Raw genomic sequence first — 27,971 nt, 5'->3', positions numbered from 1 at the left:
TAGTGATACAGTACTATTTAGTACATTTTGTACACATTTAGTTCAAAGTTTCGGAAATCTCATCATATCTTTATTGTCCTTAAGGAATCAATTTCGAAATTAGAACTCCTGTTTACCGCCTAATATAAGTATCATGCTCTTTACCACCCTAAGAGGACTGTTTCGAAAATCCAACGCATCTCACTTTGCTCTACAAAAAGTGACTAGTTCAGTTCGATCTCTTATCTATAGATCAATAACAATATTGTACTATTTTGTACCTTTCAGTATTTTCCGTACTCTTAAAGTAGGAGTCACCCCCATGCAACGATTAAGAACTATGCTGTACTATGTTGTACTTTTCGTACCCTCAAAATACGAAAATTGTCCTCTACACTAGGATTGATCGCTGTAAAATATCCCAATTCAGCCATTTTACTATCGATCAATCATAAGATTGAACCGTTTTGCCCTTTTCAATACTTTCCGTAGCCAAAAGTTCTAAATATTCCGACTGATATCAAGTGCCGCTTACATACAAAATTTGAAAGTTCTGCGTCTTACGGATATAGTAATAAAATTTTTAAATTTCCTTTGAATAATTTTCGTATCACTAAAGTAGGATTTCTCAAAAATCCACTAAGAGTTGGAAAATTTCAAGATTCTAGCTTCAGACGTTAATTGGTCAGGCAGTCAGTCAACTACCCTGTTATTTTATACATGTCGATAAAAACTTATCCTGTGGCAAAAGACAAAGGGCCTAAGTAAGGATCGAGTATTGGTACACTCTGCTTACACCACCACATTTGCAAATTCTATATCTATAAAAGAGGAAAATGTTTGTATGTTTGTTTGTAATTTATAGACTCGAAAACCGCTGAATAGATTTTCCTGAAAATGTCCATATATACTGCAACATCGCCTGAAAGTAACATAGGCTATATACATTTTTGAATTTCCACTTGGAACTGGAGATATATCATCAGAATCGGAGGTACCTCCCACAAATTTAGATTTTATATGCACATATCTATTGATTGGTTGAAGATACAGTCTCAAAACTTGGAATACGTAACGGAATTTGGAACAAAAATAAGTGTGCCAAATTATATTGTAATCGGTTCAGATTTGGATATAGCTCCCCTATATATTTTCGGCCGATTTCGTTCATTTGATGCCTCAAACACAATATAAATGTTCGATTCCAATGAAATTTGGAATGTGTGACGGAATTTAATCCGAAAATAAATTTTGTCAAATTATATTGAAATCGGTTCAGATTTGGATATAGCTCCCATATACATTTTCGGCCGATTTCATGTATTTGGTGGACCAAACACGATATGTATTTCCAATTGTAATGAAATTTAAAATAAGTAACGGAATTGGGAGCCAAAATGAATTTGTCAAATTAAATTGAAATCGGTTCAGATTTGGATATACAAGTTATTTTTAAAATAACTTCTGGGGAGAATATCCCAGACAAAAAACAAGGGAACTGATGAGGATTGGTGGCTCTTTCCGAAACCTAGGTATTCCCTGCCTTACCCCCTGGTAAACATTACCATCGTTCTCCACTAATAAACAAACGTTGTTTTTATAAAAACAACAATAAAAGGGATAAGCCTGACCATTTTGCAACAACAATATAGCTCCCATATATATTTTCGACATGTACGATATGTATGTTCGATTCCAAAGAAATTTGGAATATGTAACGGGATTTTGATTAGAAAATAAATTAGTCAAATTATATTAAAATCGGTTCAGATTTGGATATAGCTCCCATATATATTTTCCGCCGATTTCACATATTTGATGCACAAAACACGATACGTATTTCCGATTCCAATGAAATTCGGCATTTGGTACAAAAATAAATTTGACAAATTATATTCAAATACGCTCAGATATGATTATAGCTCCCATATATATACTCAGCCGATTTCACATATTTGATGCACCCAAAGCGAGAGAGACAAAATCTGGCACCAGAAAAAATTGCCAAATTATATTGAAATCAGTTGAGGTTTGGATATAGCTAACATATATATTTCGGCCGATTTCATATATGTTATGCACCAAACATGATATATATGACCGATACCAATGAAATTCAGAATGTGTGGCGGAATTTGGTTACAATAATAAATGTGACAAATTAATTGGAAATTAGTTAAGATTTGGATATAGCTCCCATATATATATTATCGGCCGATTTCACGAATTTCAATGAAATATGAAAGGTGTGGCGGAGTTTGGTGTAGAAGTATTTTTTTTTTAAATTATATTTAAATCGGATCAGATTGGGATATTATTTTAAAAAGAACCATTGACCCACACCGGCTTAGGCTAACACTAAAAAACAACACAACAATTGATTTGAAATACGCTTATTACGGTGAAGTATGTTGCTATCTCGAATTCACTAATTGCAATAGAAATGCCACTCAACTTCAAAAGATTGCAGTTTACTGCATGCTTGGTATTTGCTATGAAATAAATAAATCCGAAAGACAAACCCTTCGTGTATGTATGTCATGTTACTGCTTTTCTAATGGTTTTGGTTATTTACGCATTAAATTTTTTTTTTTTAATTTTTAAATTTGTTTTTTTTTTAACCAACATATATTCGTAAATAAAATTTTGAATGCATATAAAATCAAAAGGGGCATAGACAAATGAAGATATAGACAACGAAAAGTTAGTTTTGTCTTTTTATCCAGGTGACTCTCATCATGTTTTGCATAGTCAACATGCTGATTTACGCGTTCAAGTCACTCGACTTCGAAAACACATTTTATAGTTTTTCAAGAATTTCACTGGAATATTCTCATATTTTTCGATGTCACTACATAGTTTTCACTTGTCTTTTATTATGGAACAATTTTCAACTGACAAATATCCTACAGTTTTTGTTATTTTTAACGTTTTAGAATTGAGTGACTTCAAAATTCCCACTCAAACCCCTGAAACGATATAGACGACATCTGCTGATCCGATTTTTTTCGAAGATGAACGGTGAGAGCATTTCGTTGTCTATATTTTCATTTGTCTATGAAAGGGGTAGCGAAGCGCACCGGGTTCAGCTAGTCTCTTCCATTAAGGTCGACAAGTGCTGTGAGTGGTGTCGCCTAGAATCATGCCAACACCCTTACTTTTTTTGCTTTACAACTTGTCCAAAAATATCACTAACCAGTGGAATAAAATGCTTAATTTTGTTTCAAAAAAACACATTTATTTTATTGTAAAATCCGATACTAATCTCTGCTGTTCTCACATAATTTGCAACAATCCGAGAGCGAGAGATAGAGAAAACGCCAACTCATAGCATAGTTTGTTTATGGTTAGCCCGTTTTACAGCGCAGCTCTACCACACCCACATTCTTATTCACAACATTTTTACATCACCATACATAGACAATGTCACCACGGAACGGCAAAAATGTTGGACTTCCAACTCCAACACAACCAGCGTTTATGCATACCTAAGCAATCCGGACTGGCCAAGTGACATCATTCCCTTCTGTCATGCCTTGGCGACAAAATTACAAAACCCAAAAAAAAAAAAATCCAACAACATTCAACACAACATCATTGCTAATTATAAGTTTGATCTTATCATGAAAATGTAACAAGACAAAATTATGTTATAATTAAAAGAAACAAACAAAAAAAAAACTTAGTGAAACAAGGAAGGAAGTATGATGATGTAAAAAATGAAGCAACAAAGCATAAAGTGTAGACAAGTGACCAATGGCTGTGAATTTTTTTATATTGTAGAATAGTTAGGTGTCACTTTTTTCTATTTTGAATTTTTATACGCTTAGCCTACGAACTTGAAAATTTCTATAAATCGTATCCAGCGTTACGGAGTCGAAGTGGAGTAATTTGGTAGGAGTCCGAGTCGTAAAACAATTGTCGATGTCTATTTTGGAAATTTTTGGTTATGATTACGATTCATCATGTTGATGACACACATCAACTTTCTTGATTTTGTTGTGAAATCCGAAGAAGTTACATGAAATCTGAATCGAAAATGATACCGGGAGCATGGTAAGGCAAACAGGTCATTATAACTATAGAATTCGCCTGAATGCTATGTAAGGGCATAATGACTATATCTGAACCGATTTTCTTCAAATATAGCACGCTTACCTCTATGATGTGTACATATTTTGTACGCAATAATCGTGAAGAACAGATGAAGTTGGGTATGGGAGCTATATCTACATCTGAACCAAAACATTTCAAAAGAGTTCGTCCCGATCGCAAATATTTATACCCTCCACCTTGGAAAGGAGGGTATGTTACTCCGTTTGTAACATCACTAAATATTCGTCGTAGAACCCATAAAGTATATGGTAATTTTTAATTTTTTTAATTTTATAGAATGAAAACAAAAAAAGGCCGGAAATAGCATCAAATTTTAGAATAAGTTTAGATTTGTTCGAATTGATCAACTTTGGCACAAATTATGGCCTTCATACGCAGAGCCCGAATGTTGCGATGTAAGTTCTTGCACTTTTTGGAATTTCAATGGCTTTACCTCGAACTCATTTATCAATATTTGCCGAATAGAATATTGCGATATGTTCAGCTCACGAGCCATTTTTCGGCCACTGCGACCCGGGTTTTTCATTAAGTCGCTTCTTTACTTTACGAACCCTTTCTGCAGACGTTGCTTAATTCACATTTAAATGCTGCAGTGCTCTAACGATAGCCACTTGTGGTTTTCCAGCCAAATATAAAGAAATAACACTATCACGCTTGAATTCCATCACGAATAACTATTTTTCTGGAAAATTCTCACCAAAATGCTTTTGTACACTTGGAAACAATATAATAAGTTGTCTTAGGAATGACAGCAGTCTGAAATTGGTTGCAGTTTTTTCATCTCACACTGTATATTTATGATCAGAATAAAGTTCTACATCGATTTAACAATGTCCGTCTGTCAGTCTGTCTGTTGTAATCACGATACAGCCCACATTATTTGACGTAGAGCTTCAAAATTTGACAGAACAATCCACGTTTTGGTATAGCGGCCATATAACGGTACCTCCCGATATTCGGTGTTTTTTGGTGATTTTTTTCACGGGTTTGCCTTAAAATTGGTATTTGTGTGTCATAATGGGTTCAAGGTATACGGTAGGGAAACATTGTATGTATAGGTCCACGTTTTCATATTGCCTCCATATAACGGTAACTGCCTATATTCCGTATTTTGAAGATTTTAGCAACTTTATCTACCTAAATGGCTTCAATTTTCGTATTTAAAGTTCCAAGTTTGTACTACAGTCTGTGATAGAGAATTGTCTATGAATGTTTAGGTCTTTTTATCGAACCCATATATCGGTACCTCCCTATATTCGGTGTTTTGATGATTGTAGTCAAATTTTTCAATGGAATTGTCTGAAAATCCACAGAAAGAGTTCCATCTGAGTACTTTACCCCCCTGGTCTATATAGGTCTATATATTCAGTATTTTGGTGATTTTAACGACAGTATTTATCATTCAAATTTTCAAATTTCGTAAGGGCTACTTCAACATATGATGGAAAATTATTTATGCAGCTCCTCTCCTTTGTACAACCCACATATAACGGTTTTCATTTGGGAGGTATTTTTTGAAAATTTTCAAGTTCCTTCGAACTTAGCTCCTTTTTTATTTGTTTCTACAAAGAGCGACTCAATTTTTATGGTGTCTGGGATGGTTTGTATTTAAAATGAGATATACTGGTCCGCGTTTTGGTATAGCCGCCATATAACGGTACCTCCCTATATTCTATTCTATAATTTCATGATTTTCATCATTTGCCACATTTTTCACGGATTTGTCTGAAAATTGGTATTTGTAGGTCATAATGTATAGCCCCCATATAACGGTGCCTCTCGAGATTCGGTATTTTAATAATTTTTGCCACATTTTTCACGGATTTGGTAAAAAGGTTGGTATTTGTAGTTCATAATGGGTTCTAGCTCCGGCAGCAGAACTTTGAATATTTAGGTCCACGTTTTACTACAGCGCATATATAACGGTTCCATCGGATATTCGGCATTTTAGCGATTTAAGTCGCATTTTCTAATATGTTTGTTTGAAATGTAATATTTGTTCTTCAAATTCAAATTTAGTATTTGTACTTCAAAGGGGTTCTACAACCGGCGTCAAAACATTGTCTATATTGGTCCTAGTCATCCAAGTCACATTTACCATATATATAGGCTCCCGTTTTAGTATGATACCCATATAACGGCTCCTACAATTCTCCTACCAATCTTACTTCTAAGAGGATTTAGCCCTGTCCGTCCTGTAATCACAGTTAAAACGAATTAAGATAGGAAGCTACAATTTTCCGCAGGCAGGTCAAGTTCGATGGTGGGCTATATCGGTCCATGATATCGTATAGCCCCATATAACGGGACACCTCGATATTCGGTATTTTTAGGATTTTAGCCAAATGATGCACTGGAATTGTCTGAAATTCTACACAATGAGTTCTTTGTGAGTACTTTACCCCCAGAAATAGATTTGTTTATAAAGGTCCACAATATCGTAAATCCCCCATATATCAGCAGCTTCCGATGTTAGGTATTTTTAAAATTTTAACAGAATTTTTAATGGAAATTATTTTTTGAAAATTTCCTAATTCGTCCTAAATGGTGGAGGGTATTCAAAGTTCGGCCCGGCCGAATTTACTGCTTTTTTACCTTGATTTTTAGGATATAGAATATCGATTTTTTATGATACTTAAAAAACTGTTATATTTTTATGATGAGCTAATTGCAATTCGCATTAGAGTTTAATTGAATGATTTTTCAATTTAATTCCAGAAATTACTTAAAAACTTTATTAAAAAAAGTAGAAAAATTTCCCCTTCAAATGAAATCAAATTATGTCTTCATTTAAAATACATAAATCGTTTGAGCAATTAATCGGATTGTTGAATTCGAAAAAAAAATAAATAAATTCATATTAAATTAGCATTTAAACATTTAAATGGCTCGAGTTTTGAGACATGCAAATATGGCTTAAAACCCACAACTTAGCTTTTTTCCATGCCAATACTAATGAAGTTGTTATTTTTATTTCATTACAGATTTTGGAGCACGAAATTTTGTTGGATTCAAAACAAGCAGCTGGCAATAAACTCACTCACGCACTCGCATTGCAATTGGCATGTTGAACGTGAACGAACGTGAGACGAGTGTGAGCGAGAGCCCCCCTATAGAAAACTTAAAACTCAAAAAAAAAAAACAAAATCATGCAGTAAAAATCAAATAACAAATTAGCCCTGCGTAAAAAACAAATCTGTTGGAGCTGTTTGTTGTTGTTGTTGTTTTTTCTCTTCATGAGGAGCCAAATGAAAATCCCAAACACGCACATTTACAACAACATATTATTTTGAAAACAAAGTGAATAAACCCACCAAGTGAAACGCTACAAAAACGGCAAAATCTGCTCTGGTCTATGGGCCAAATAGAAACTTTTCTGTTGAGCGAAATTTCAGTTCAATACGGAACGTAAACAAGCGAAAAAGCCTACCTACGACGAGGAAGCAGGCAATTAGAAGCCAAGTGAAAACCTTTAATAACAAACGTGATTGCATTTCGAACCAAAAAAGAATAGAAAAAAAATAATAATTAATGCCAAGAATACAAAATTATTGGGTGTTATAAAAGAAAGAAAATCAAATTTTTATAGAATTATCCAGAAGAAAATATTATCAGTTTTGTTTTTTTTTTTTGTTTTTAATTTTAATTGCAGAAGAAACAGCAAATTAACATCATAATTACTTTTCATAGAAATATGTTCATTATCTTTGCTTGCATGCAACATAGGCAGCAGCATCAACAGCAGCATTCGCAATCGCAACAACTCCAACAACAAAACAACCCATCTCCATTCACATCGACATCATCGAAATTATCATTATTTTCAAATGTATTTGATTGTTTTCCCCAACGTTCAGTGCCTTAGAGAAAAAAAGAGAAGCAAACCAGTGAAATATTTGAATCCATAAAACCGAGTTGAGAAAAAAAAAGAAGTGCAACCAATTTCGTTTAGTTTGTATTAAGAAAATTAAGTGCTTTTTTGTTATTGTGAATATTCGAGCCGTCCCTCTTTCTCTTCGCCACAAATGAATATGTATCGTCCAAATTTTTACGAATCAACGTGCCTGCGTTGCAACGAAACCGTTTATCAAGTGGATCGTGTAGGTCCTCTAAAGGATTTCACTTTCTTCCATTCGGGCTGTTTCAAATGCGTTCATTGCGGCACCAAACTGACACTGAAAACCTATTTCAACAATCAACACAAACAGGATGACAAGGAGGTGAGTCGAAAACTAAATTAATTTTTATTTTTTTTTTTATTAATTTTTCACGGAGCATATTCTGGAAGAAAAATATGTGCCTTTAGTAAAAAAAAAATTTTATAATACCAGCCTTATTCCCGCAGCTAACATGTATAAATATCCTTTTTGGAACTCTATGTCGATTAATCTGAATTGGCTCCAGCCTTTATCTGACTGGATAAGCCAAAAAGTCTTAAAGTCGGGCGGGGCCGACTTTATGATACCCTACACCACTTTGCTAATTTAGTAGGGCTCCGCATAACAATTAAAGGTGTTTATGAGAGAATTCAATCATACACGCCACGATTATAATTATAATTTAAAGTTCAAAGGGCTAAACATGCCGAAGAATGTGTATCTTTTAAATTCGGACTTGTATTGCCCATTTGGTGCACAATTAATTTTAAATCTGATAAAAATATATATGGGAGCTATATCCAAATCCGAACCGATCTCGATAAAATTTGGCAAAGATATTTCTGAGCTGTATTTGATATATTTCCCTGAATATCGTTGTTACGGAGTGTATATTACGGCTGTGGGTAACAAATATAACAAATCGAATGAACAGTATATATGGGAGCTATAGCTATATCTGAACCGATATTCACCAAATTTGACGTACTAGCTTCTAGACTCAATTCGGTCGTAAATGCTAAATTTCATCCCATTTGGGCAAATATTAGACGTTTGGTGCACAATAAAAGGTAAATCGGACGAAGTTATATATGGGAGCTATATCCAAATCTGAACCGATCTCGATAAAATTTAGCAAAGGTATTTCTGAGCTGCATTTGATATATTTCCCCAAATATTGTTGTTACAGAGTGCATATGATATATATGGGAACTATAGCTATATCTGAGCCGATTTCTATCAAATTTGGCATACTTATTTTCAGGTCCAATCTGATCGTACGTGCAAAATTCAATACTTTTCGGACTGATATTACACGTTTGGTGCACAATAAAAGGCAAATCGGGCGAAGATATATATGGCAGCTATATCTAAATTTTGACCGATTATCTCCAATTTCAATAGGGACGGACGGACGGACATGCATAAATCGACTCAGAATGTGATTCTATGCAGATCATCAAAAGGAACTATGGGTCTATCTCGTTTCCTTTTGCCTGTTACAAACAAATGCACAAAGACATAATACCCTTACCACTATGTGGTGTAGGGTATAAAAAGGGGTACTATAATTAGTCCAATTCAAGATCATCATTTAAAGCCGAGCCGCACTTTAAATACTCTTCACAAGAAACGTACCAGGAATGCGTTAGGAAAGCTTTTCGGGAACCTAAAAACGAAAAATTACTTCGGTCCTTGGGAAACCCTACTTCGTATATTCCTGCCTCCATCATTTAGAAATAAAAACTTTTGAAAAAGTCGAGTTCCAATATTCGAGGGTACATGTTATGCAATTAAACCAGTAAGGAAAGGTCAAAAGTCGGACGGGCCAGAATACCCTACACCACAATGTGTATTTAGTAGTGGCAAAAATCATCAAAATACCGAAATCGGGAGGGGCTATACCAAAACGTGGACCTGTAATACAATGTTTCGCCACACGAACTAGGACCCATTATGACCAACAAATACCAATTTTAGACAAATCAGTGAAAAAATGTGGCAAAAACCATCAAAATACGGAATATCAGGAGGTACCGTTATATGGGGGATTTACCAAATCGTGGACCTATAATTGCAATGACTCGCCACACGAACTGGGACCCATTATGATCTACAACAACCAATTTTCAGAGAAATTCCTGAAAAAAATTTTGACACAATCACCAAAATACCGAATATTGGGAGGTACCGTTATATGGGGGCTATACCAAATCGTGGACCCATACATGCAATGTTTCGCCACACGCACAGAGACCCGTTATGACCTACAAATACCAATTTTCAAACAAATCAGTGAAAAAATGTGGCATAAATCATCGAAATACCGAATATCGGGAGGTACCGTTATATGGGGACTACACCAGAATGTGGACCGATAACCATCCTAGACACAATACAATTTGCTCTGCTAAATTTTGGCGCTCTACGTCAAATAATGTGGGCTGTATCGTGATTTCAACAGACAGACGGACAGACAGACGAACATCGTTAAATCGACTTAGAATTTTATGGATTTTACAAACGACGAATATTTAAGGATGTTACAAACGGAATGACAAAGTTAATATACCCTCCTGTCCAAGGTGGAGGGTATAAAAATATTTAGTGAAGCAATAGATATACCGGAGTTTCACCAAATGGAAAGATTCGGTTGAATATGAAAAAATCTTTCCAATTTGGGCTGATCCACCAAATATATAGTGAACAATAACCGCAAAATCGGATGAAGGTGTATATCGAAGCTATGTAAACATCTGAACCGATCTCAATAAAATTTGGCAGAGGTATTTTCGAGCTGGATCTGATGTCCCGTTTCGAACATCTTTATTGTGGAGTGAATACTACGCACGTGAGGGACTTAAACCCCAAATCGGATGAAACATATATAGGGGTGCTATGGTTATATCTGATCCGATTTTCACTTGTTTCTAGGATGAATTTGGTCAGATGTGCCAAAATTCAGGTAATTTGGATTATAAATGAACTCAGTGAAGTGATTCTATGAAGATCCTCAAAAGTAACTATGGGTCTATCTCATGACATAATACCCTTACTGCTATGTGGTGTAGGGTAAAAACACGCATTAACAATCACCAATAAGGGACTTTAATTGGAAGTGCCACGGTTACAAGATCTGACGCCACTGATGGTGGGAAATATCAACCTTCAGCCACATCACCACAGATATTAACGATTAAGCATACAAAAGTCGACTTTGTCTTGAAGTCAAATTCAATTTTTCAACTTTTCGAAATCGATTTTGAGGTCAAAGTCGACTTTCGGTTTAATAAGATGTATTAAGTACAATTGGGCGCCACTAACTACTCACAAAACAGCAATCTAACGCCTTATTTTAACATGGATATGTCATTAGAAGATCTGAGCAGAGGTCCTTTTTTGAATGAGGTCCCATTTTGGGAATGGTCCGATTTCTACCATCTTTATAACAGATTTTGTGTTGACAAAAATATTGAAATGTGCCAAGTCTGAATGCAATCGGATATTATTTTCGCGTTTTATGAGCTTCAATGATATTCATAATCTTTACCCTTTGTGGAGGAGGTACCAGTGGGTCTGGACCAATATATGCCATTTTCACAGCAGTGTTAGTAGAAATAATGGGATGTGTGAAATATGAAGAGAACCGGATGATTATTTCTAATTTTATAATCGTTTTAGTTATTCAAAACTTTGACCTTTGTGGTGGAGGTACCATAAGTAGTGGACCGATATATCCCATATATCTTGACAGTAGATCTTGTGTAGCAAAAATATTTTTGGGAAATGTGTGAAATGTTCAGAAATTTGGAATATTTGTTCTTGTTTTATGAGCGTTTCGTTATTTTTTTTTTAATTTTGACCCTTAGTGGGGGAAGTGCCAGAAGAAAAGGTCTGATCTCTACCATCTTCATAAAAGATCTTGTGTTGATAGAAATATTGAAATGTGCCAAATCTAAATGGAATCGGATGTTAATTTCGCGTTTTATGACCTTCATGGATATTCAAAATGTTGACCCTAGGTGTGGGAGGTACCAGCAGGAGTGGACCGATATATTCCATCTTCACACCAGACCTTGGGTTCATAAAATTATTGTGATGTGTGTTATTTGAAGACAACTGAACTCATGAATAATATTGTAAAAGAGTTATCATTATGCAAAATTTTGGCCGATGATGCCCACTAATATTAGCCATTTGCCTACATTTTCGCAAATTTGGAGTAAAAGCGGATTATGCTTTCTCTTTCTGTGCAGTAATTTTTTTTTCAAAGTTCGACCTTTGGTTGGGGAAGTACCAGAAGGAGTGGGCCGTTATTGCCCATCTCCGAACTCGATCTAAATGTGATAATAATATCGCAATGTACGAAGTTTGGACCAAATCGGATACTCCCTTCGAAAGTTATCGTGCGCACCAGCCATCCAGCCAGACAGACAGACGGACGAACTTCGCTGAATCGACTCCAAATGTCCTGAAACGGATTTGATACAAAAAGACCTGGGTCCGTAATCCGTTATTTCACTGAGGCACGTTTAGGCCGTATCAAATAATATATATCCACTCTAGCCATATGTATGGCTGAGGGTATAAAACTGACTTTTGCTAATATTGTATGAATATGAACAAGTTAAAAAGCAATAAGTTCGGCCGGGCCGAACTTTGAATACCCTCCATCATTTGGAACGAATTTGGAAATGCTCAAAAAATAAAATCCATAAAAAAATCTGTTACAATTTAAAAAAAATACCGAAGATAGTAGTTATATTACAATGCATACGACGTGGACCTACATTTGCATTGTTTGTCATAAACCATTGCCATATTCAAATTCGAAACTTGAATTAATTGGTCAATAATGTAGCTAAAATCATCAAAATATCGTGTATAGGGAGGTAGCGTTATATCTGAGCTGTGCGAAGACCTGGACCAACATAGACAATTTTCTGTCACAGGCTGTAGCATCCATTACGATTTTCAAATACGACATCTCAAACAATTTCGGTGAGTATTGTACCTAAAATCGTCAAAATACCAAATATAGGGAGGTACTGATATATGGGGCCACTACGTGGACCTGGTCCTACATAGACAGTTTTCTGTCACAGACTGAAGTTCCCGTTTCGAACTCTAAATACGTAATTTGAAACAATTCTGGTGAATAATGACGCTAAAATCATATCAATATCGAAAATCGGGAGGTACCGTTATATGGGGGCTATATGAAAACGTGGACCTACATGGCCCATTTATGAACAAGTAAAAACCCCACAGATAGATTTTACAAAAGACATATCGGAGACGTGGACCTGCACAGACAATTTTCTGTCATAGGCTGTAGTATTCATTACGAACTTCAAATACCAAATTTGAAACAATTCCGGTTAATAACGTAGCTAAAATCATCAAAATACCGTATATCGGACCTACCGAAGACGTGGACCTACAAGGCCCACTTATGAACTTAACCTGCCTACTGGAAAGATAAATATGTGTGCAAAATTTTAGCCTTCTATCTCAATTCGTTCGAAAGATAGCGTCATTGCAATAGACAGACAGACAGACAGACGCTAAATCTACTTAGAATTTTACGCTGATCAAGAATAGGAGTTATAAACGGAATGACAAAGTTAATATACCCTCCATAGTATGGTGGAGGGTATAAAAATATATGTTTACTGGCTTCTGGAATATTTTTGCAAAATCAGAAATTACATATAAACCGAATGGGATTCTCGGTTTAGACCAAACTTTGCACGTGACAACTCAGGCAGCTTTCGGCAAAACTGACTGATATGTTCTGACTTTATTTTTATCACATCCAGCTTTTGTACGGTGCAATGGAATGCATTTCCACTAAACAAAAAAAAAACTTATTTTCGTAAAATTCCAAAATAGTAAGGAAAAAATGCGAAAACTATTTATCAGAGTCTTTATCTTTCATCAGTGCATAGCTGTCCAAGCGTTGCAACGCCCGCAGTCCATTTTTCGGAATACAACAGCACTGTAGCGGTAGTTATTACGTAAAAGTTTTATGGGCAGCTTGTTTGCTTGATGAAATACGCTCCACTCGATGCAAGTAGTTTTACCTCTTAGCATTTGCCTTTTCTCAATGAAAAACCTAGGCGTTATTGCCAGAGTCAGACCCAAATACAATGTAATTACATTCTCGCCAGTTTTCAGTTACAAATACATTCTATGGAATGTGAGTATGTATGTATACGTATGATTGTTGTGGTGTTAGTTGCCACTTTTTTATAGCCGGTCGGTCTAATCAAAAGTCAACGGCTCAGCCTTATTTAGCTACGGCTGGACAACGGCATAGATTCACGTTTTTAGACTTGCCTCGCTGCTAAGCACTTGCTGCTGCTTTGTTGCTGTTACTGTCGCTCGCTAATCAATCAACAACAATTCACCTACATATTATGCAGTTTATTATTTCTAGATTGTTAAAAATAAAAAGACCAGCAAAAAAAAAACTAACACAGTCAATTAATAGGAGAGACACCTAAATTGTCATGCCAATGACTTGCAATGAAGATAATTATCGCTACGCTATTAGGGGTACTTAGTGTCATTATGTGCGGGCATGAGATGCATGGAATTTTGATTGATTGGATGATTTTAGAACATAGCGAGAGAGTTTAACGTATTTTATGGGTTATAAGAATACGAAAATACGAAAGAAAATTGAAGAGATTTTAGAGTTAGAGTTTTATGTATGGAAAATCCGAAGCGTATGAGTGTTGACAGTACTTATACGCCACAAGGCCTAATAGTATCATATAGGCTGACTGAATATTGAACAAAATTAAATTTTAGCATTAATTTTTATTGGAATAAATTCATTACTGCCTGCCAATTATTAAATAAAAATCAGATAGAGTCCACATTATTTAATCTTGAGCTTTAAAATTTGGCAGAAAGGTTCATATTGCAGGCAGGCTGGTTGGTATTGAATATGGGTTATATTGGTGAACGTTTTGGTATATATAATGGAACATCCAGATTTTTCGGTATTTAAAAGGTTTCTGCCACAATTTCCAACCAAATCAGCTGAAACTTGACATTTGTGATTCTTGAAAGGTCCCTTGTCACCTTGCAAAAAATGTTCGATTCAGGTCCAGCCCCAGGTATAGCCCCATATAACGAAACCTTCCGATTTAAGATATTTTGAAGTTTCCTGCACAAGTTATCGATTTAGCGATGTTCGTCCGTAGCTTCCGAACAAACTGAAGTAGGTTGATGATAATTTTACCCTGAAATGTTTAAGGTCTTCAGGACTTTGGGTATTGAACATAAGCTATATAGGTGGACATTTTGGTATAGGCCTCATATAACGGTGTTTTGATGATTTGTGGCACAGTTTTCACCGAAATTGTTTTAAAAATTCGATATTTGGGTTTCGCAACAGGTACTACCTCCTATGACAGAAAATTCCCTATATAGATCTACGCTTTCATGAAGCACTACAGCCCTCTTACTATATACAATATTTTGATGATTTTAGCTACATTTAAAAAAAAAACTTGGTATTTGGAGTTCGGTATTTGTTCTCTGCCAGATAATTGGCTGTAGGGTCCCACGGTTTCATATAAATCCCATATAACTGTACCTCCAGATATTTGATAATTTGATTTGAAGTCACTGCTTTTTCACTTGTTTCTATAGAAATCAATGTACTTAGGGGTTGGTCTTAGAAAAAAAGTGACTAAGTGATCTGAAGCCTTGACGATTTTTTTCTATAGAAAAAAGTGCCTTAGTGCACTAAGGTCTTGGCGATTTTTTAGGTCTATACTACGACGGGGACCTGCATAGGCAACTTTTATCATAAGCCATTATAATATTCAAATGCGAAACTTGAAAAAAAAATTCGCTGAATAATGGAGCAAAAATCATCAAAATACCGAATATAGGGAGGTACCGTTATATGGGGGCTATGCGATCACGTGGACCTGCACAGACAATTTTCTGTCTTAGGTTGTAGTATTCAAGTACCAAATTTGAAACAATTACGGTGAATAATGTCGCTAAAATCATCATTTGTAGGGGCTAATCGAAGACGTGGACCTGCACAGACAATTTTCTGTCATAGGCTGTAGTATCCTTTACGAACTCCAAATTTGAAACATTTCCGATGTATAATGTCGCTTGCATCACCAAAATACCGAAAATAAAAAGGTACCATTGTATGGGGTCTATAAAAAACGTGGACCACCACGGCCCATTTTCAATACCAAAAGTCATGCAGATATAATATACATTTGAGTAAAATTTTATCAACCTACTTCATTTCGTTCGGAAGCTAGAGTGAATTCCAGAGACGGAAAGGCGGACAGAGGAACGGACACCGATAAATGGACATAGATGTATATGCGGATCAAGAATATATACACTTTCTGGGGTCTAAAATGTATATTTCGAGGTGTTACAAACGGAATGCCAAACTTAATATACCCTCCATACTATAGTGGATGCTATAAAAATTGCCAAGAAATAATTTCACTAAAGTACATTTTTCTGTGAAAAGAAATGTAGACTAAAAGCTATAGAAGAAATCGAAGATCTCAGTTTACTGAGGTTTTTTTTATAAGAAAACTATATATTTTCTGCAAATTCCAACTTCGTTCCATATATTCCCATAAAACCAAGCATATCTATTATATCTAGGTACACTGCATTCCGAAACTATTGGTTTTGCCCACCAACAAACATATTTAAGTGATTTGATATTAACCACAAATAGAGAGCCCACATTGCAGCAGGAAGGCATTTTTTATGGCAAGACAGGAAAATAATTACAAAAATAGATTTTAAAAATTTAAACATTACTTCGCGAGCCATAAAAAATAACTAAAAATGACTTTTGTTTGACTTTTTCTTTTAATAATTTTTTATTATGACTTGCTGGTTTCTTTTACGATTCATTACGTTATGTTTACTGATTTTGTTGTTTGTCTCTTTCTCTTTCCTCATTGCAGGTCTATTGCAGTTCTCATGTACCAAAGAGTGGTCCAGGTCATTTGGATAACACATCGGTGGGCATACGCCAAGCCTTGAATGCACCACGCACCAATAAATTTGTAAACGAACAAATTCGGGGAACACGTACCGAGGTGGATGGTAAGTCCCCAGGGGGAATGAACTATGAAGCTACTAATTAATTGTTAATTTGTTGAGAAGCAGAAAAGAAAACAAAGCCATTTCATTAACCGTTAACTATTGTCTCCAGTTGTAATGAACACTGACTCAATGTTGTTTTTTCACTTCTCTCCTCTCTTCTTCCATTTGTTTAATGCAATTAAAGGAGGTTTCGGTTCACGTCAATCCACCCCAAATGGCTATGGCAGTCGTGAGGTTAGCTCACCATCACAAAATGAATCCGATTACAAATACGGCCGCTTCGATGCCAGCGCTCTGCACATTGCACACGCACTCAAACAGACTGAAATCCAAAAAGCCTACAACAAGGCGAGAGAAAAACCCATTGATTTCTATTTGGTAAGTGAAATTGATTTTTCCAGTTTTTCAGGTGAACGGCTTTTTCCCCTTTCCAGCCGCAGGCTCAAGCTGTGACGGGGGGTGAAAAGAATTAATGTGGTCTCATGTCCGCTGTCATCTTCAATGCGGCCGATGACGATGTGGTTTAAAAACGCACAAAAACAAGTTTGGTTCTTAAGTCTTTTCTTTGCCAGGTTTTACTTTTTATGGGTGAAATGAAATCAATGAATGAATGAATGAATTGCAGAAAAGAGAAAATATTCTTTATTTCGAAAGTTGACAAGCAAAAAGAAGAACATTTTCACTTGTGGAAAAGAAAAAAAAAACGGGTATGTTCGTGGTTCCTGGTGGAAAATCTGCAAACAACAATAACATGCCTTGGAATATATTTTTTTATTCTCAACAAATTAAATTTTGAAATATTTAATTTCATGTAAATATTTCCACAAAATACCGCAGCATGTGTAAATTACCACATGTTGTATCAATTCGATCGCAACATTTATTTGCGCCAACAAATTGTCGTCAAAAGTTTACAAAACACGAAGATAAATGGGCATTTAATGGAATCCAGTTTACAAAATTTCCAAGCCAACGCACATAAGTTTCAAATGTGTCTGGATAACACAGTACCCTACACACCACACAATGAGAAACATTAAGATCTGGAAGAAAACTCTAATTTTCAGAAACATTTTATTTTTGAAAAAAAAAAAATCCACCAGTAAATAGTTCTATAAAAATCACATCGATCCCCAGTTATTGGGGAATTTTTCCTAAAGGAAGAAAACCGGTCCGCAGTTATTGAGAATATTTTCCTAAAGGGAAAAATCGATCCTCAGTTATTGGGGATTTTTTTTCCTATAGGGGAAGAATCAATCCTCAGTTATTGGTGATTTTTTCCTATAGGGAAAAAATCGATCCTCAGTTATTGGGAATTCTTTCCCTATAGGGAAAAAATCGATCCTCAGTTTTGGGAATTCTTTCCCTATAGGGAAAAAATCGATCTTCAGTTATTGGGGATTTTTCCGATCTCTAGTTATTGGGCGTTATTGGCCATTTTTTCCTATAGGAAAAAAATCGATGCCCTGTTATGGGAGATTTTTTTCCTATAGGGAAAAAATCGATCACCTGTTATTTTGATTATTTTTCTCTATCCCTAGATATGGGCGATTTTTTTTTCTATTGAACAAAAAAACCAATAACAGGGGTCGAAAATTTTTTTTTGTGGAAAAAACCTAAATAACAGTTTGTAGAGATTTATTTCTATGGAAAAATTCCCCATAACTTGGAATCGAAATTTTTTTCTATGGAAAAATTTCCCATAACTTGGAATAATAACTGAGGATCGAGAAAAATAATCCTAATAACAGGTGGTCGATCTTCTTACATTTGGGAAAAAAAAATCCCCAAATTCGATAGAAAAACATCTTGATCCTCAGTTATTGGGGATTTCAATTTCCATAATAAAATCGATCCCAAGTTATAAGAGATTTTTTTCTATAAGAAACATCTCGAAACCCAGTTATGGGGGATTTTTTTCTATGCGAAAAATCTCGAACTCCTGTTACTGGAGTTTTTATACCCTACACCACATAGTGGTAAGGGTATTATGTCTTTGTGCATTTGTTTGTAACATGGAGAAGGAAACGAGATAGACCCATAGTTACTTTTGAGAACCTTCATAGAATCACTTTCTGAGTCGATTTATGCATGTCAGTCCGTCTGTCCGTCCGTCCGTCCGTCTGTCCATATATTCTTGTGAACAAAATGCAGGTCGCATTTATTATTCGATTGAGATTAAATTTTCCAAACAATATTTTTTTGGTCCAAGGACGAACCCTATTGAAATTGGTGAGAATCGGATCAAATTTAGATATAGCTCCCATATATATCTTCATCCGATTTCGGGTTAAATGTGCACCAAATATCCACTATCAGTCCAAATTACCTGAATTTTGGCACACCCAACCGAGTTCGGCCTAGAAGCAAGTATATCAAATTTGGAGAAAATCGATTCAGATATAGCTATAGCTCCCATATATATCTTTCATCCGATTTGATCTTTAAGTCCCTCACATTCCTACTATGCACTCCACAACCGTGATATTTGGTACCAGGTATTAGATGGAGCACAGAAATAGCTGTTTTAAATTTTATCGAAATCGGTTCAGATTTGGATATAGCTCCCATATATATCTTCATCCGATTTCGGGTTAATTGACCACCAAATGGCCAATATCAGCCCAAATGGCCCGAATTTTGGCACATGTGACCGAGATTAGCCTTAAAGCTAATACAACAAAACAGCTATAGCTCCCATATATATCTTCATCCGATTTTGGGTTAAATGTGCACCAAATGTCCACTATCAGTCCAAATTACCTGAATTTTGGTACACCCAACCGAATTCGGCCTAGAAGCAAGTGTATCAAATTTGGAAAAAATCGGAAAAAGATATAGCTATAGCTCCCATATATATCTTTCATCCGATTTGGTGTTTAAGCCTCTCACATTCGTAATATGCACTCCACAAGAATGATATTTGGTACCAGATATAAGATACTGCCCAGAAATAGCTATTTGTAATTTTATCGAAATCGGTTCAGATTTGGATATAGCTCCCATATATATCTTCATCCGATTTCGGGTTAATTGTGCACCAAATGGCCGATATAAGTCCAAATGGACTGAATTTTAGTACATCGGACCAAATTCAGCCTAGAAGCAAATATATCAAATTTAGTGAAAATCGGTTCAGATATAGATATAGCAACCATATATATGTTTCATCCGATTTAGAGTTTTAGTCCCATACATTCGTAATATTCACTCCACAACCGTGATATTTGGTACCAGGTATTAGATGGAGCACAGGAATAGCTGTTTTAAATTTTATCGAAATCGGTTCAGATTTGGATATAGCTCTCATATATATCTTCATCCGATTTCGGGTTAAATGTGCACTAAATGGTCAATATCAGCCCAAATCACCAGTCTAGAAGCTAATACGTAAAATTTGGAGAAACCCGGTTCAGAGATAGCTATAGTTCGTAAAATGCACGATAGAATTAGATAGATTTTGATTTTGTACCAACTATCTCATAGAGCTCTGAAATGCCCTGTATAAACCTTTTTACGAGAGCTCTACTAAATATGCATAGTGGTGTAGGGTATCATATAGTCGGCCCCGCCCGACTTTTGAGCTTTCCTTACTGGTTTTTTCTATAAAAAAAATGATCTCCTATTTTGGGGATTTTTCCCATAGAAAAAATCTATCCCCAGTAATTAAATATTTTTTCCCATAGAAATAAATCGATTCTCAGTTATTGGAGACAAATACAATCCCCAGTTACTGGGGATATTTTATAGCAAAAAAAATCTAATTTCCTATATAATTCCTTTTTATATATAATTTTTCAAATTATTTCTTCAAGACCGATTTTATGGACACAAATACTGAAAATTCCAAATCCGTAACGGCAGTTGATTGTAATAAATTTGCACAACTTTTTTTAAATGCAATACATAACTTAAAGACCGTAGCACATGCGTAAAAATATTTGTTATAACTAACCCAAAGGAAATTCAAATCTTAGATATGTTGGTGTGTGTGTGTGCGCGACAAAATATGGGCACATTTATTTCCAGTGAATTTAGGAGTAGGCATGTTTTCGAATTTGAATAAAAATATAGCCAACATTAAATATACAAATGCTATGACATAAATATTATTTGTATCTCTTGTCAGATGAAACACCTGGGTTTTTGTTTTCTGTCAAACAAAAGACTTAAGCGACAAACTTTAAGTGGAGTGATAATTTTATTCTTTTTATATTATTAATTTAGTTTCATGTTTTTAAAATATTTTTTTTTTTTGCTTTTTAAATTAAAATACAAGACAAAATCTATGATAATTACCATCCATCCACAAAAACTTAAAAATTGTCCTAACAAGAAACAAGCAGCACCGAAACCAGACTTGTTATAAATTAACGCAATCTTCAGATAAATACCTGTGAAAATCCAGACCTCAAATAATGATGGATGGGAAACCTTCATCCAACTATTTTGCCCCTCTGCGAGAGATGTGTATAAATAACGGGTCTCTCACGCACTCTGTGTGGATGGAAGGCAGGCAATCTATTTCTGAGAAAAAAGTTTTCCATTAATTATTTGATGCAACATAAGTTATGTTACTTTTGAGTTGAACAGTGGAACACAGATAAAATGAGCGCTTTGCGAACGGTTTTTTATTTTTCAACTAGGGTTTTGGTTTTTTCAACCAAATTATATATTTTCTTTATAAACTGCTTCGAGGCCTTGCCATAACTTTTTCGTATTCTATTTTCAATTCTTCGAGATCGAATGCAGTCTTTATGTTTACCACAGAACACACAAATAATAAAATCTTTTTGTTTTCTAAACAAAACATTTGTTGTAACATTATGTTAATGTTATAAATTAACAAAATAATTAGTGCAGAACATCCGATAGATTTACAAGAATCATCAACATCATTGCCTTTTCCGCAGGCAGTTAGCCACTTGGGCAGTTAGCAGTGTTACGGCAGGCATGGCTGAAAACGTGTTTAGCCAAAAGCGTCTTATTAACAAAAATAAAGAAAACTTAAAGCGTCTTTTTTGTTGACCAGCAAAAATTAAAAATGGCTACAAAGAACCATAACCGACACACAACTTTATGCACACATATTTTCAAATTATTACACATGTAATATATACTGACCATTGTTCAGTGTTCATAACATTGTAATTGTTTACTGGCTAATTGCATGTTAGGAAACCTAAGAATGGTATGGAAGAATTTTCAAGACGACTAAACAAGAATCAGTAAGAAAATATTATCAAATTTAAAATATAAATTAAAACCAGAAGAACTTTAAATCTTTTCACGATGAAAGAACTTCAAGTGACCTTCAATGAACAAAAGTATTTTCAAATGTATTAGATGTAGAAACTGAAAAAGAGGTAGCAAAATTAGTATGCTTTCAAGTAACTTTGATCTTAATCAGAACCTGGCCGGTTTACAAGATCCTGAACTGAGATTCGTTTTTATACCCTTCACCATAGTATGGAGGGTATAGTAAGTTTGTCAGTCCGTTTGTAACACCTCAAAATATACATTTTAGACCGAACAAAGTACATATATTTATGATCAGCATAAAATTCTATATATGTGGAAATCACTCTAGTTTCCGAACGAAATGAAGTAAGTTGATAAAAATTCACTCAAATGTGTATTATGTCTGAAGGACTTTTGGTATTGAAAATGGGCCATGTAGGTCCACATCTTCGTATAGACCCCATATAACGGTATCTCCGATATTCGGTATTTTGATGATTTTAGCGACATTATTTACCGGAATTGTTCAAATTCTGCATTTGAAGTACGTATTTTGATGATTTTAGCTCATTACAAACAGATTTTTTCAAGTTTCGCACTTAAATATTGTAATAGCTTATGACAATAGTTACCTACGCAGGTCCACGTCGTCGTAAAGACCCTAATATACAGCTACATTCGGTATTTTTAAGATTTTAACAAGATTTTTAACTGATTTTATTTTTTTGAAAATTGCCAAATTTGTACTTAATGGTGGAGGGTATTCCAAGTTCGGCCCGCCCGAACTTACAGCTTTTTTACTTGTTTTTTTTTTTTTTCTTATAGACTAAAAAAATATATACCATGTTCCGACACGGGAGCTAGAACCTATTTCGAACTACAAATAAAAATTTTTGACAAATTCGTGAAAAATGTAACAAAAAACGCCAAAAAAAACAAATATCGGGAGGTATCATTATATTTTTAAACAAATCCGTGGAAAACTGTGGCAAATGTCATCAAAATACCGAATATCGGGAGGTACCGTTACATGGGGGTTGTACAAAAACATGGACCTATAAATACAATGTTTCCCCACCGGAGCTATAATCCATTATGGCCTACAAATACCAATTTTTAAGCAAATCCGAGGAAAAATGTGGCAAAAATCACCCAAATACCGAATATCGGGAGGTACCGTTACATGGGGGTTGTACAAAAACATGGACCTATAAATACAATGTTTCCCCACCGGAGCTATAATCCATTATGACATTATGACAAATACCAATTTTTAAGCAAATCCGTGGAAAACCGTGGCAAAAATCGTCAAAATACCGAATATCGGGAGGTACCGTTATATGGGGTGTAAAACGGCGAGGAAAGAAACACAACCGTTTCGTTGGGGTGTTATTTCAATTCTGAATTTTATAGATATTTTTCTTAAGTGCTACAAAAACAATTCTAACTTAACCTAATCGCAGCCACACAATTATTCATATCAGTTATTAGATTTATTAGGGCTGCCTGTCCCTTCATTCAAGTGGTCTTGTCTACCAACTGGCGTATCGATACTGTGTGTGTGTGTGGGTCATGACCTTTATTATCTTACACATTATCATATGTGACAGCACACAAGATCACTGAATTGTACACTTGTAATATTTTAAAGCAGCTGAGGTCTGATCATTTTCAAAAATTTATTTTTAGTTGTTAGATTTGCCCAGAGCCTCACTCGCACTCACGAGTGTGTACAAGTGGCGAAAATCATCAAAATACCGAATATCGGGAGGTACCGTTATATTGTAGATATACCAAAACCTGGACACAATATAAATTGTTGTGCCCAATTTTGAAGCTCTACGAGAAATAATGTGCGCAGTATTGTGATTTCAACAGACAGAAGGACGGACATCGTTAAATCGACTTAGAATTTTATGCTGATCATGAATATGTATACATTATGGGTCTACGACGGATATTTAGGGATGTTACAAACGGAATGACAAAGTTAATATACCTTCCTCCTCCTTCAAGGTGGGGGTAAAATAAAATAGTTTGGGGAATTTCCTCTAATATTATAAGAAAATGTGGTATACTTTACCTCTTTTTACGATACAGGCATTTCATATACCTTCCTATTATCAATCCTCGGGTGTAAAATTTTTATGATTCATTTAACCTCAAAGTCGCCATACATAATTGTTTCCAATCTCTCAATTTATGTGACAACAATTTCGATTAAGATAAAGATTATAATCCAAACTTTTACTTTCTTTTCCCCAAAAAAGTAAAAACAAAATGTGAACACTCATACTCAACACATATATAGAGCACCTGCTGACCACAGCAGCATAGTAAAGATCATATATTCCCTGCATCACATGCAATGGGAAACATTTGGCTTAGCTAATCCATTTATCAAATAACCGGTAGTTTACCAATGGTAATATACCTTGATTTACATACACATGAAAACGAAAGTAATTTTTGGAAAACATTTTTTTTTTTTGCCAAAAAGTGTATTATGACACTGGCGTAGCTAGTCAAAATTATATGGAATTTTTTTTGTGGTTTTCCAAACATGGAAGCTGAAAATCTTATCATAGTATCTGTATTTAATTATTGAATGTTCAGTTCAGTATATCTTCCTACGCCACTGGTTGGATTTTAAGAAAATCGCCATCGACGGACTAAAGTTGCTCGGAAAACCAGCTGAAAATCCTCACCTGCTTCCTCACCAAAAAGAAAACCATTAAAAGAAATTTAACACTTAATTTTATTTAATGGTCGGGCGGATAAACCTGCCAAGAGCAACGTGTTGTTGCTCCGACAGTATTTACAACTAAACTGTCCATTGTTTTATTAGCCAGTGGTCATAAATGGAAACAAGTTAAATATCCTACTTGGCATACATGTATGAATATTAGCCATAAAAAAACGTTTCAGACAAAATTTATTTCAATATATCAAATCAAAGGTTGGAAAGTTCATTCTACATTTAATTTCGTCTAACAATATTGGCATATCCTACTTATTAAACTCTATCTGGAAGTTACACATCGAAACCCATTTAATCACATGACAACTAACAAAATCAAAGATAACCATAAATAGGAAACGATAACAAAAAAAGCGGAATTACAACTATCAGACAAAGTGTTGATAACCATAAACAGGCAGAGCAAAATAACAACAGCTATTGTCCAAAACTAAGAGAGCAGGAAATATGGCAATTGGTCCATGCGAATTGTTTTGCAATCTCACTTAAAATATTTTTATAATCTGGGAAAGAGTGATAGGGAAAGGAATGAAAATATTTTTAGATGCAAATTTTCCGTGCATGAAAAAATTGACAACTCTGGGGCCATATTCTTTTGTCTAGGAAAAAATCGACGGCCCCCAGTACACTGGGTCCACTTTTTTTCCGTCTAGGAAAAAATCGACGGCCCCCAGTACACTGGGGCCACTTTTTTCCGTCTAGGAAAAAATCGACGGCCCCCAGTACACTGGGGCCACTTTTTTCCATCTAGGAAAAAATCGACGGCCCCCAGTACACTGGGGCCACTTTTTTTCCGTCTAGGAAAAAATCGACGGACCCCAGTACACTGGGCCTCATTTTTTCCGTTCAGGAAAAAATCAAAGGCCACTAGTACACTGGGCCCACATTTTTTCCGTCCAGAAAAAAATCGACGGCCCCCAGTACACAGGGATCACATTTTTTCCGTCCAGGAAAAAATCGACGGTGCCCAGTACATAGAAGTCACATTTCCCCCCAGTACACTAGGCCACATTTTTTCCGGCCAGGAAAAAATCGACGGCCCCCAGTAAACTGGGATTACATTTTTTTCCATCCAGAAAAAAATGTTTCGTCAAGGAAAGAAGCGACGGCCCTCAGTACACTGGAGCCACATTTTTTCGGTCCAGGAAAAAATCGACGGCCCCCAGTACACTGGGGCCACATTTTTTCCGTCTAGGAAAAAATCGAAGGCCCTCAGTTCACTAGAAAAAACTTCAAGTCCCTCACTTCAAACAAAAAACTTCAATTCCCTTACTTAAAACAAAATCCGTCATTCCATTTTATCACCCTTTATCTCTAATCAACAACTGACCTTTGTGGTTAATTTACAAATACAACAAAACAATCGCCAAATGAGGAAAAAACATGCAAAATTCCTATATCCTCCATAAACTCCTTCATGCATGAACAACAAAATGAGTGACTGACAGACAGACTGGTCGCTCTCTTAACATCCATATTTACAGTTGTTTTTGTTCCCTATTTTTTGTTTTGAAGTTTCATTTTCTGTTTCTTTTGCTCTGACCCCATCATTCACAATGGCAGCCTTTGTTTTATTATAACACAAAGGAGTCTGAGGCAAAACATGCCTCACAACCAGGCAAACGGAGGAACTGACTAGTCTGTCTGTCTGCCAGAGTATGGGGCAAAATCTATTGAAACAATTCACTTGTTTCGATATGGAATTTCCAACACTTGCATACATTGTATGCAACAAGCAGGCAAGTTGCAACAACCAAGTTGTGTGTGTCAGTATGTGCTGCATAACACCAGCCATAGATGCTGCGTTGCTAAATTATGCATCCAGGTGAAAGTAACAACCAAAGCCGTCGTAATGCCTCCATCCATCAACCGACAATATTTCGTTGAAACGTGAACGTTTGTCCATCCAACAAGCCAGCAACCATCAGCCGGTCGTGCGTTTGGTGTTTTGTTGGGTCTGCCTCCTTTGTCAACAGGTCCATTATTCCACTCAACCATCAATCCGTTGCTTTTCATGAGCCCGAAAATAAAAAAAATATTCATCGGCAGCTACTTCATACAAGCACTTCAAACATTTATCCTCCACCATAAGCCGGTTGTCTGTGAGTGATTTGCTCATTGTTACTCCCACAAATGACTATGGATGCGAGGTATAGTGTTTTAAAACAAATATATACATTTTGGATTTTTAATTATAAAATAAATTTTAAATATTTTTTGAGAAACTGTTTTTTTTTTGTATAGAGAAATATTTTAAGATTTCCAGATCAAAATTTTTAAAAATTTTCAAGGACATGTCTCAGTGACTTTCTATCAAAAATTCGAGAATTTGTTTTTATACCCTCCGCCATATATAATATTAAGGACATATTGAGTCCGTCATTCCGTTTCTAACTCATCGAAATAATAATTTTAGACCTAACAAAGTATATAAATTCTTGATCAGCGTAAAATTTAAGATTTAGTCCTTTTGCTTTTGCACATATCACCCATATAACGTTAACTCCCGATATTCCTTATTTTTATGACTGTAGCCACATTTTTTAATGTAATTGTCTCAAAATCCACTGAGTACTTCACCCCCTGGAAGAGAATTGTCTATATACGATATCGTATATCTCCCATATAACGGTACACCCGATATTCGGTATTTTGATGATTGTAGCGAAATTTTTCAATGGGATTGTTTGAAAACTCACATAAGGAGTTCCTTCTGAGCAGTTTGTTCCCTAGAGGAGAATTGTCTACATAGGTCTACGATATCGTATAGCACCCACATAACCTCCCGATATTCGGTATTTTGATGATTTTTGCCACATTTTTCAATGGAATTATTTGAAATTCTACACATGGAGTTCTTTGTGAGTACTTTATCC

The 27,971-nt window shown here is 35.3% G+C and overlaps 1 protein-coding gene across 6 annotated transcripts in view; it reads left to right on the top strand.

The window, feature by feature from the left end:
- Window positions 1-27,971, top strand: part of LOC101894655 (hillarin) — a 113,619-nt gene that overhangs the window by 67,218 nt on the left and 18,430 nt on the right. For 2 of the 6 annotated variants that reach the window (XM_059125332.1, XM_059125330.1), the window contains 3 exons: window positions 7,080-8,315; window positions 16,952-17,093; window positions 17,278-17,471. In XM_059125332.1, the coding sequence (XP_058981315.1) occupies window positions 8,121-8,315; window positions 16,952-17,093; window positions 17,278-17,471 (531 nt within the window). In that variant the 5' untranslated portion in view covers window positions 7,080-8,120. The remainder of the gene's footprint in view (window positions 1-7,079; window positions 8,316-16,951; window positions 17,094-17,277; window positions 17,472-27,971) is intronic. The other 4 variants (XM_059125335.1, XM_059125326.1, XM_020036565.2 and 1 more) reach the window with 4 other exon arrangements.

Source organism: Musca domestica, unplaced genomic scaffold (genome assembly GCF_030504385.1).
Source record: "Musca domestica strain aabys unplaced genomic scaffold, Musca_domestica.polishedcontigs.V.1.1 10, whole genome shotgun sequence".
In the NCBI taxonomy this organism is placed as follows: Eukaryota; Metazoa; Arthropoda; class Insecta; order Diptera; family Muscidae; genus Musca; species Musca domestica.
Note: the sequence above shows the minus strand (reverse complement) of the source record. Positions and strands in the feature narration are given on the sequence as shown.